The following is a 12,274-nucleotide window of genomic DNA, read 5'->3' on the forward strand; positions in this document are numbered from 1 at the left end:
AGGTCTCTATTCATATACAGTAATGCCGTTCGGGTTGAGAAATGCACCCGCAACATTTCAGCGCTTAATGAACAGAGTTGTGTCTGGTTTAGAGGGTTGTTCCGTGTATTTAGACGATTTAGTTATATACAGCGACACTTGGCCTTCCCATTTACAGCGTATCCGTGCCCTGTTTGAGCGGCTGGCAGAGGCACGGCTCACCATCAACTTGGCCAAGTGCGAGTTTGCTAAAGCAACTGTAACTTATCTGGGTCGGGTGGTAGGACAAGGTCATGTAGCTCCTGTCAAAGCGAAAGTTATGGCCGTTGAAAAGTATCCACAGCCTACAACAAAAAAGGAATTACAACGGTTTCTGGGTCTGGTTGGATATTATAGAAGCTTTTGCAAAAGCTTTTCTTCTGTGGTGTTCCCGCTTGCTGAACTTCTGAAGGCCAAAGCAAAATTCATTTGGTCTTTGGAATGTCAGCAAGCGTTTGATAAAATAAAGTCTGTGCTCTGTTCTTCTCCTGTACTGGCAGCTCCACGTTTCGATCGGACCTTTGTGCTCCAGGTGGATGCCAGCCAGGTTGGAGCGGGGGGCCGTCTTGCTCCAAGAGGATGACCAGGGGGTGGTGAGACCAGTTAGCTTCTTTTCAAAGAAGTTCAATCGCTATCAGTCCAATTATTCTGTAATTGAGAAGGAAGCATTGGCGTTGATTTGGGCATTACAAAATTTCGAGGTTTATGTTGGAGGATGTGCGCCGCTGGTGGTTTATACCGATCACAATCCTCTGACGTTTTTGCGTTCGCTGAGGTGTCCGAATCAGAGACTGATGAGATGGTCTCTTTTCCTGCAGGCCTATAGCCTTGACATTCGGCACATTAAAGGTGCTGATAATATTATAGCCGACGCATTGTCACGCGCCCCGATGCTCTGAATTCTTGGTTTTCGAATCAAGAATAGGTATTATGATCACGTGATGCCATCCCGTACTGCTTCTTGTCATGCTTTACTGTGCCTGTTCTCTTAAATGTGCTTCCCAGGTACCGGGATTGCTGAGGATGGGGGGTTAGAGGACAACAGCAGGAGGAAGGTTATGTATTTTGGTGTTTATTTTTATTTTTGAGTAACTTTAGTTTTTTTTTTTTTTCAGATGAGTTTAGTGACCATTTTCACAAGTGTTTTCATTGAGGGTTTTTGTTTGTTAAAATTTTGGTGTCTATTATGTTATGTTAGAGTGCCGGTGTTCCCTTGGGGACACCGACTTGATGGGGGGGGGTGTGTGACGGCCCCTGCTTAGGTGTCTGAGAGTGTACTTGGTGGTGATGTCATTCTGTGTTCTCTCTTGAGGATGAAGCTGAGACATCACAGTGATTGGGAGCACCTGGGCCTGGTGTTCCTGAGGGCCTTAAAAGGGCCAGATCCAGCGTGGCTCTTTCTCTCTCTCCCCTGCCGACCAGCACCTTTTGTTTGATTTACTTTTTGTTTCTTTCAGCCACACAACCTTACACCTATACTATCCACATGCACACCACTGATACTACTGACTTACACACCTCATATTTATTGTAAACTTTGGTTATTTTGCGTTATACTTTAATAAATATTTTGTATTAAGTTAGCACTGTGTACTCCTCCCATCTTTTTGTCATGGCCTAGAGCCGGGTTATGACAATTGTTATAGTGCAAATTAGTCAGTTTTATACAGAGTGCAAATATAAGTTTGTGAATGGGTGAATTGGAGTCAGGGGGATACTGCTTGGCTCATGAAGTGTTCATTAGAGTGACGGCCTGAGGGAAAAACTGTTCTTATGTGTGGCTGTTTTGGCGTACAGTGCTCTGTATGTCACCTGCAGGAGGGAAGAAGTTCAAACAGGTTGTGACCGGGGTGTGATGGGTCTGTAGAGATGTTTTTCCTTTTACAATGCCTCATATTACACATTAAATGCAACTTCTGTCAGTTTTGAGTATGAACTGAATAAGACCCTGAAGTGACCCGCATGTGCAAAAGAGGTCCTGAGGCATGCACTGTTTACTGAAGTGATACTCCTGGGATGCTGAATTGACGTTTGTTGCATTTTGATGATGTAAAGGTTGGATAAATGCAAATGGCAAAACATCAGATAGGTACTGAATTTAGGACCACACATGAAAGTGGCCTGGGTTGGATTCGGAAAAATCAGATTGGTACTGTCTTCAACAGATCGGACACAGCTCACATATAGGCAAAAAAAATCGGATGTGGGCCACATCTGCCTGCAGTCTGAACGTAGCCTTCATCACCTGTCCAACGATATCCCATAAAGCCTTTGTGGACTACTGTCACAAATTCACTCCAGTATTCCACCATTTTTGTAAAGGGGTAGAGTCTGTCTGAATGGACCTGTTACCTTGTTACATATGATCCCTGTTTCAGTAACAATGTTATTCATTTAATGACATTCTACAGATTTTTGGTTGACTGGAGAAAATGATCAATAGCAACATCAACAAAATAATCCAAATACCTGAGACTGGAAAATGTGTTTAATTACTATTATATATTAGGGCCTATAGTACAGTGTACTAGTTGTGGTTTGAGGTCCAATAAATATTAAGTTAAATAAAGTACCTGTCTATACTTTCCTACTTTCTGCAACTGGCCCGTGAAACCCGCTCAAACATCCTAATTCTTTAACATATTTGAAGATTTTTCAAAAAAAGTAACATAATGATTACTTTCCCCGGTAACTAATTACATTTATGAAGGAGTAATTCAGTTATTATTCAGTTAAGTTTTTGGGAAAGTAACTAGTAAGTATAATTAATTACTTAAAAATACTTAAAAGTAATTTGCCCAACACTAATTATGACAATTATGCCTAATCTCCACTTACTTTAGCATGTCCATCACAGCAACAACACAAATAATTTATTTTTATATAATTGCAAATAATTTATGGCTATCAGGGGTTAATGGTTCTTGAAATAAAACATAAAATAATGGAATATGAGTGTGAGGGTAAACATACTCTGTGTTGCTCTCCTCTATATTCTAGATGTCAGTTCAGTTTTGATACAATAGACGTCAAAAGCCTCCTACTGATGGACTGGATAAATGGATGGATCACATGTTTTCATCTGGTTTTCTTCTTAAATGGGGCACACACCTGAGCTGATAATGAATCCATCAGATCAGCTTCAGCCGGGTGGAGTCCCGCTCAGTCTGAGTTCACGGACGTCAGTGAAAGTCAAGTCATGTACTACGTCTATATTCTTAGTGCGTTGTACATGTCAGATGTTCATTTATGTGAAACCAGTAGCTGCTGCCATTTTGACCTGGACTCCATGGAAGAAGAGAACTTGGATCTCAGTGGAATCTATCTGAATAAATAAAACATAAACATAATGAGTGTTGTTTAAATATTCCAGTTTCAAGTCTTTATGAGAACAATGTCCATGACTTACTTTACTCTTGTTTGATATTTAATGAATAGCTCTGTCACACATTTAATGTATAATCACTGAAAAATTAAGAGATTCTCTGGTCTTCCTCATTAAAGGCATTTATTCTAGAAACTACTACCAACATTTCAAATAAAATAGCCATTTAAAACATGTATTTGCATAACATTAAGATTAATTACAACAAAATAATAGGCCAAAATAAAATAAAACAAAATATAGTGTCTACATGCTTTGTTAATGCAAAGTCAATGTACAATTCATATTCACTTGTAAACACTCAATAATAATGACTGAATATAAGAAGAGTGTGGTATCAGTATTTGGTGGATTAGCTCTAATTTTCAGTCTCAGTGTTGATATGTTTAATTAAACTGTTTTGTTTCCGTTCTTTCTTTGCACCGTCGAATGCACTGTGTCACTTCTAGAGCTGAACTGCAGTGGCTCAGCTTTGTCTGTTGGACTGTGACCCTCCATCTTCATCAGGTTCACATTCAGAGGTTTTTAGTGACATTTGAGTGAGCTTTTTTTTTGCCTGAACTGATGACGTTTGCATTTGGAGCAACATCCCCCTCTAGTGGTCATTAGGAGCTACATGGGCTTGGTTTGGTGTCGATGGAAAAAAAAAAACCTTCACATCTGGTTTAATTATTTATTTATTAATTTTACTGAAGCTAAAACTGCTGTAATGAAAGAAACATTTCACTGTGAATCTAAAATGCTCAATGTAAAAGCTAAGAAATTAGTTTTGAGGGTGCTTTATATCAGTGTGTAGGATTTATTTATTTGGTAATAATGTTTTCACTTGTATATAATCACCTGAATAAAAAAATTTTGTTTCATTATCTCAGGATGAGCTATTTATGAAGCAGAAGTGCCAAGTTTCTATAGTAGCTTCTGTTCCTTTTGTTCATTCCATTTAATGTTCTATCAAGTGTTATTTTGTTTTACTGTTCCTTTCACTAAAAAGTACAGATCAGACTGAATGAACTGACTCTAACCAGGATATTTCATGTTTCTCCAGCATGTTAGAATTTTGATTAATGCACAAGTCAGTATATAACCATTAGTAGTATATTGTGCAGTGTTTTCGTTTTATAAAATTCAGATTTTTCAATTTACTGAAGGAAATAAACTGTTGCAGTGAAAAGTGATTTAATGATGAAAGCACTGGATCCCAGATTGGAGAACTCAGTGGTGATCCTGTATTCCACTCAAAGACTGGGAATAATTTGTGTAGGTGACGGAACATTTACGTTAGACTAAATAATGACAGACTAGACGAGGACATGATAAAAGTATATGAATGGATGGGATGCAGACCTCAAAATTAGTTTCCTCCACCCACACCTTGTTTTTTTCCACCCAGTTCAGATGTAGGTGGTGATCGTGGTGAAGGATTCGATCTGGATATTTCTGACATGGATTCAACCCAAACAATGATGATGATGATGCTGTTGGTTCCTACAGCAGGAACCTGTCACAACCACAAGAACAAAAGACAAAGTCTGGAAGGTTTTGGAACAATTTAGAGCCAAGCTGATACTCAGGTTTATTCTACATAAGGCTTATTGTTTATATCTATAAGAAAATTTAACTAAGTTAGTCTTTGTGTATTTACAATCCAAAAATAGAATGGACTGTAAATGCACAACTAAAGATATTGGTACAAGATTGTAAAGTAGTATTTTCTTTCATGTTCCTAAAATGTAAAATCTTTAAATATGATCATCTGTCTTACACCAATTCAGTGGAAATTAGTTTCATTTTAAATTAGTTAAAAATGTCTGGATGGAAAAACATTTGAACATATCGCCTCCAACTGAGGACAGACGGCCTCATATTACAAGGATACTAAAGAATAAGTTAGTCATAAATGTTTTATCTATTTTCAACACAGATTTTTTGATTTTATTCTAATATTAAATAATATTCTAATACTAATTGCACTACTGCTGCTATTATAAACAGATTTATATATGCACACTTCATATTCTGTTACTTTAGTCTTTATACCACCTCTTTATTTTTATTGTATTTTTTTAATAAACTGCATGGCTTTATTAAGTACAAGGTGAGAGAGAAACAGTATCTCAATGCTCTGCACATCCTCTGCATCTAGTGAATTGACAACAATAAAAATCTTTGAATAAATAGTATTGTTAAACTCTAGTCATGTCGGTTTCATTTTCTGGGTTGCTTTAATTCTCTTTAGACTGCATGACTGTATGAAATGGGCTACATAAAGTTGAATTCCACAGATTTTGTACAATATCACTTATATTTAAAGTTATCTGGAAAGACTGAAAATTTAAGTTTGACACAACATCGGTGACATGGACCAGCAAAAACAACAGCTGCAGCAACATTACACGACTGAACCAGTGACACCTCAGCAGAATGAAAGGAACATCTGCTGTGAAGGTACAGTCATAAGAGCTGCAGCTACAACAGGTTTGTTTATGCGCTTGCAAAAAGTTCTGTCTGAAAATGAGGCTTTCATAGTAAATTCACCTAAGATTATGTGTTTTTAGTCTCAGGTTCAACATATTTTTTACCTGATAATTAATGTAAATTCATAAAATGTGCTGGATTTTCATACACATCTGACAAAGTGACAAACGTTGGCACATTTTACAGTATGAGAATGTGAATAAAACACACAAACCCCTTAGTTTTTCAGTTTATTGGCAAAATAAAACAGAATGAATGTTGTGAGTACACACATAATAATCCAGCTAGCTACCAGAAGTCCATCTAGTTTTAACAGAACTAGAAATCACTATGAAGTTAAGGGGGTGTTTTTCATATAGGCTGTACATAAGAAAAAAAAAACAAAACAGAAAATCAGGATGATGTTTTTGTACATTATAAAAACTACACGACTTCTTGGCTCAAAGTTAAAATTGTACATAAATGTGTTTTTAAATGATTTGCTGCATAAACAGTTTTTATTTCCATGATGTTTCTCCTCAAAATACATGTTAATTTCCCTTTCACATATTTCAAATGTAGTTTAAAGAAATAATTCACCCATCAAACGTTTGTCTTGTTTGAGATTTTATACCAAAAATACAGGTTTGTCTATGAACTTAAAGCTTCTTTTTTTTTTACAAAAAAGGTTTGCTTTTGCTCGTCTTTCCGACAAGACAGTCTTCTTTAGTATCTCATTATTTCTATTACTTGAACAAAATTATTTCCTGATAATTAAGGAAAGAATGGGGGAAACAGGTTTAAAAAAGAAAATAAAGGAAACACTGGCAGTATTTTTGGAAAATTCACACAAATAATGACTAAAATTATATACAAAATACTAAAAACATTTCACAATAACTCAAAACGCTGGTGTACAAAAGTTAAAAAAAAAGAAAAAGAAAGAAAGAAAGAAACAAAAATAAAAAGAACACCCCGTAGGTGGAGGTTCCAGTTGTCCAAATCTGTTAAGTCTTAAACTTAGCTTAGATTCTGTCATTGTGGACAATTAATGATTTCTTTTCAGATTATTGTTGGGAAATAAACTAAAGACACAGCGACACTGTAATCTGAGCCTGAGAGAAAACGCACTATAAGGACAGGGAAGGAAATCACACACGATACTTCATCCTCTCTGTCTCATCATCCATCATTCCCTACTTCCCCCACCAAATTCTCCTCTTACTCCTCCTCTGCCTAAAGGTTCCAGTTTTTCACAAGCATCGCTCTTTGATACAAAGTTCACAACTAAAAGTCTCTAAAGTGCTCTGAAGACTGGACAATACAAAAATAAAGAAAGAAGAAAACAAACAAAATATAAAGCCAACACATTATTTTACATTTGGACAAAATGTTTCACCAAATACAGGGTGGAAAAACACATGACTCTGACTCCCTCTGTCTGTCTGTCTGTGCATCTGCAGTTCAGAGTGTCACTGGGTGTGCTGAGCTTCAGTACTTTGGCACTTTGGTGTAGTCCTCTGTGTGGACATTCCTGCACAGGCAGATGGACAGGATCATCCCCAGCAGCTGCAACAACAAACAAACAAACATCAGACACACGCTCACTTACAAACCTGGGTCACAAATAATTCAAACGGTGCTTTTCTGACACTGTGCAACACCGAACACAAGAGCAGGAGTCATGCAGTCATGTAGCATTTTTAACACTAGCCATATTTTCAGTTGCACATATGTAAGCATAGAAACCCTTGATTTAATCATATAATAAACCCCGCCCACTCTGCGTTGGTACTGGTACTAACACACACAGTACTGCACTTTAAAAGTTAAACCAGACCCATTAGTGGCAGGACAGTAGCCTGGTCAGCCATCCCTCTTTCTCAATAAGAAATCCCTCTGGAATCGCGGGGCTTGAATCCAAATATGAAGGCGGGACTAACAGGCGCCGAGTAAACCAATCACAGATAAGACTGAGGTGATGCTTTTGTCAGAGAAATTTAAGAATACAGGATGTAATCTGTAATTCAACCCTTATTTCTGAATCAAACAACCGATGACAGTTGCAAAGAGATCTGTGGAATTGGAACTGACTTTAACTTGCGACAACATCCGCCCCCCAGACTTGTGATTGGCTCGGTATAGAATAGATTGTGCATATTTCACAGCGACTGGCCCAATTTCCAGACTGTATTGTCAGTATAGAATACACTGAGAAAATGGGATGGCTGGCCAGGCTAGTAGGACTGGGCAATCTGACCAAAAGATGATGGTTAAAAGATCATCTTTTGAGGTAGAATCACAATCCAAATTCGCTTCTTACAAAACAGGGATGTCAAACTCATTTTAGTTCTGGCGCCACATTCAACCCAATATGATCTCAAGTGGTCCGGACCAGTAAAATAATAGCATAATAACCAATAAATAATGAAAACTCCAAACTTTTCTCTTTGTTTTAGTGTGAAAAAAGTTAAACTGCACCAAGAAAATGTTTATATTTACTGAAAAAAATGTGAATAACATGAACAACCTGAAATTTCTTAAGAAAAACCAAGTGCAATTTTAACAATATTGTGCTTCGTCTGATCATTTATGCATGTACATTACAACTTACAGATGGTACTGGATCTACAAAGACATAAAACATTTAGTAATAGGCAAAATATTGTTAAAATTGCACTAATGTTTCTTAGGACATTTCAGGTTGTTTGTGGTTGTTTATGTAATTCCACTTTACTATGAAAGATTACTTCAAAACATAAATATTTTCATGTAATTTTACTTTTTTTAACTAAAACAAGGAACATTTTTGAGTTTTCATCATTTCTAGGTTATTATGATAGTATTTTACTGGTCTGACCCACTTTAGATCGAATGAGTCTGTATGTGGAACCTGAACTAAAATGATTTTGACACTGTTGACACTTAATATCGTCCGTATAATTTGTGCATTTACCAAACTCATCCAGTGGGCCAGATTGGACCCTTTGGCGGGATGGTTTTGGCCCACGGGCCATATGTTTCACACCCCTGCCATAAAATATTGCGAGTTACAACCAAAGTATTAGTTTTGCTCTAGTTTTCTCTGGTTTCTGGAGACTTTGTGTGCATTGTATTTGACTATAAACCCTGAATGTTTGCATCATGTTTGATAAAAAATTATTACAACACTGATAATACCTAGATGAAACAAAGTCTTTTCCAGTACATACACCTACAAGGTTCCAATAATTATCTTGATAATGTGGCCTAATTTGTCCTGCTGAAGTTTTTTAAAGGATCAAAACCTTACACATAACTCTTAAAGCACCTGTGTGAATCAGACTCACTGTCTGAGCTCATAAGCCAGACCTGCAGCTCCTGGACTTATGTTAATTCTCTGTGTAACATTGTTTTGCTGCAGCTGAAGAAATAGCAAACTCTGCAAGTTAATGCAGACTAAAACACTTTAATGTGGACAAACGTTCAAGTATTGCTATACAGAATGAAGAAACTCATAAACCTTGGTCTTTTAATGCTACAAACCCATGGAGCAACAGTGTAAAATAATGTAATCATACTAGTAAAAAGGTTCTTGAAAGTATGTCATATGACACAAAATCAAAATTTGATCTAAACCGTTTAATACCTATTGGTGCATTAATCCTATCGATACATGTAAATAATTGGTGAAAAATGCAGTTCGTCATCTTTTCATGGTCATCAGATATGACCCCTTTGGACGGTCAGAGGCTCCGAAGTGAACATGGAAACACCGTCATCTTCTACAACATTGATTCACCAGTAAAACCCATGGAGTTGGATCAGTGACAGTGGATGGAGACACTTGTTTTTATGTTCAGTTAATGATAGATTTGACTGAAAAAGTCACTTTTTCTTCAGCTTTTTTAAAATTTCTGATATAATAAATCTCAATTTTAATCTGAGCTTTTATGAACATTTACATGATCAGTAAAATAACTATAGGAGGATACCTGATTTTCACTTAAAAATGCAAAATAAAAGGGATAATAATATAATAAATGATGATAAATCTCTTAAGAAAGGTTAAATATAGAGATAAATTAATTTGGGTGCTGCCATAAAAGTCGCTCTGGGTCTTTATGGGTTAAAATGCTGCAGTGTTGCGTCTCTTCGATAATGCTGCCTACCTCAATAAAAGCCACTCCGAGGCAGATTCCCAGGATGACCCACATGTTGGTGCGAAGCCAGCTCTCCACGCTGGCAGAACAGCCCTGATGTGACACAAAGCGAAGCACAGTCATCAGTTACACCTCAGCCAGTCTCACTTAGTCTGAAACTGGTGAGACCATAAAGAAGAGCGCTTTACCACGTCGTATACGGGCCAGTCGGGCGTCTGGGCCTCGCAGAAGCCGCTGTCGGAGAAGTTCCCAGTGGCCAGAGAGATGTTCTGGCAGGAGCAGGGGAAGAGCAGCTGAGAACTGTTGACGATCACCATGTTACCGTTCCAGTCCATTCGACCAGTCCATCCACAGCACTCCATCTGCACAGAGGAGCAGAGACAAACACAGATGAACACACCTTTGTGAATAATTAAAGATTCAGGTTGGATTTGATTTTCAGCAAAAAACTGTGTTTCGACATAAGCGTCAGTGTTCTAGATGTGAGATAAATGTTTGACTGTTCAGGTTCAGACTATGGGGAAGTACTCCCATGATTATGAAACTAGTCTTTACAGGGACAGAGGTGTAATTTTCTGAGCAAAAAGAAAAGATCTACAAATAAAGTGGTACATTTACACAGGAAAATGGAAATAATCCGAGTTTCTACCTTAGCTATAACATCATAAAAACATCTGGGGTTGTGAATGCTGCTTCTTACTTATTACCACCTTACCTGACCTCCTATTTCTTCAAGTTTTTTTTCTCATTAATTGTAAATATAATCTTACACCTTTTCCTCATAACCTGATCCAGCCTAATAGAATGTAATAATTATATATTTATGTATAGTTTCTCTACTTGCCCTTTTATTCTTTTGAGTATGTTTCATCAATCACTGAGTCACTCTGTTTTTTTTAGAGAAAGCTTCTTCTTCTTCTTCTTCTTCTTCTTCTTCTTCTTCTTCTTCTTCTTCTTCTTCTTCTTCTTCTTCTTCTTCTTCTTCTTCTTCTTCTTCTTCTTCTTCTTCTTCTTCTTCTTCTTCTTCTTCTTCTTCTTCTTCTTCTTCTTCTTCTTCTTCTTCTTCTTCTTCTTCTTCTTCTTCTTCTTCTTCTTCGAGCTACTTTTGTGGCAGCTCCTAAATAGATTTTTGTCAATATTTATCCTTTCTTAAGTTATTTATCACCATTTATTATTATAGCATCCTCTGTATTTTGTTTTTTTTCTGTGAAAATCAGGTATTTTCCCATATTTAATTCACTGAACATGTAGATGTTCATAAAAGCTTGTGGTAAAGCTGAGGGTTATTATGACTTTTTCAGTACAATATATCATTAACTGAACATAAACCAAGTGTCTCTATCCACTGTCACTGATCCAACTCCATGGGTTTTACTGGTGAATCAATGATGTAGAAGATGACGGAGTTTCCATGTTCACTACGGAGCTTGTGAAGGACCAAATGGGTCACATCTGATGACCATGAAAAGATGGCAAACTGTATTTTACACCAGTTATTTCAACGTATTAGCAGGTTTAATGGTTCAGAGGTTTTCAAACATTTTAGATCAGTAGATGTTTTGGGTCGCCAGTGGCTGTTTGGGTCTTTATGGGTTGATATTAATAATAACAACAGTAATTATAATAGTTATAATAATTCTACAGTCTAAACAGCATTTAGAAAACCTTCAGCTTTGTATCAAATAATAAAAACATTGTGTATAAGGTTGAGATTCTTGTCTGTATTAAAGGACTGGGGGTTTTTTGTTCTTATTTTAGGGCAAACCAATAAGGATGAAAGAAATGTGATTTCCCACTCACAGTCCTCTGGATGAAGTCCCAGGCCTGCTCTGTGGTGGAGTTGTTTCCAGGGTAGTTGTCCAGGACCTTGGAGACGATCTTCAACATCTCCTCATCCAGCTGAAAGTAAACAGGTTGTGGAGTTCACTGAGTGAGTCCTGTGAGTTTAAACGCCTGCTGGTGTGACCTCTGATTACAATTACAGTAGACCTGTCTGACAGAATGTTGTATTCAATAAACAGTTCATCCTGTATAGTTGTCATGAACAAGGAAATCAGACATAGACAAAAAACCTCTCTTTTTTGTTTGTACTGGAATGCAGCCTTAAGTGGACACAGAACTGCAGTTTTGGTTCCTTTACACTGAACTACTTCTCAGTGACATATCGAGCTGATTATTACTCTTTAAACCCAAACCTGTGATTACTTCAACATAACCGTTGTGTACATTACACTAACTCAATTTAATATGTTATTCAACAATTCATATTGTATTG

General features: G+C 37.0%; 1 protein-coding gene across 2 annotated transcripts in view; it reads right to left on the reverse strand.

Moving 5' to 3' along the window:
* Positions 1 to 6,095: 6,095 nt before the first annotated feature.
* LOC115414115 (CD82 antigen-like) overlaps positions 6,096 to 12,274 on the reverse strand; it is a 63,569-nt gene continuing 57,390 nt past the window's right edge. For both annotated transcript variants that reach the window (XM_030127332.1, XM_030127340.1), the window contains exons 6-9: positions 11,800 to 11,898; positions 10,188 to 10,361; positions 10,009 to 10,092; positions 6,096 to 7,426 (exon numbers count right to left, since the gene is read on the reverse strand). In XM_030127332.1, coding sequence (XP_029983192.1) covers positions 7,349 to 7,426; positions 10,009 to 10,092; positions 10,188 to 10,361; positions 11,800 to 11,898 — 435 coding nt within the window. In that variant the 3' untranslated portion in view covers positions 6,096 to 7,348. The remainder of the gene's footprint in view (positions 7,427 to 10,008; positions 10,093 to 10,187; positions 10,362 to 11,799; positions 11,899 to 12,274) is intronic.

The sequence above is a fragment of the Sphaeramia orbicularis genome, chromosome 3, assembly GCF_902148855.1.
Source record: "Sphaeramia orbicularis chromosome 3, fSphaOr1.1, whole genome shotgun sequence".
In the NCBI taxonomy this organism is placed as follows: domain Eukaryota; kingdom Metazoa; phylum Chordata; class Actinopteri; order Kurtiformes; family Apogonidae; genus Sphaeramia; species Sphaeramia orbicularis.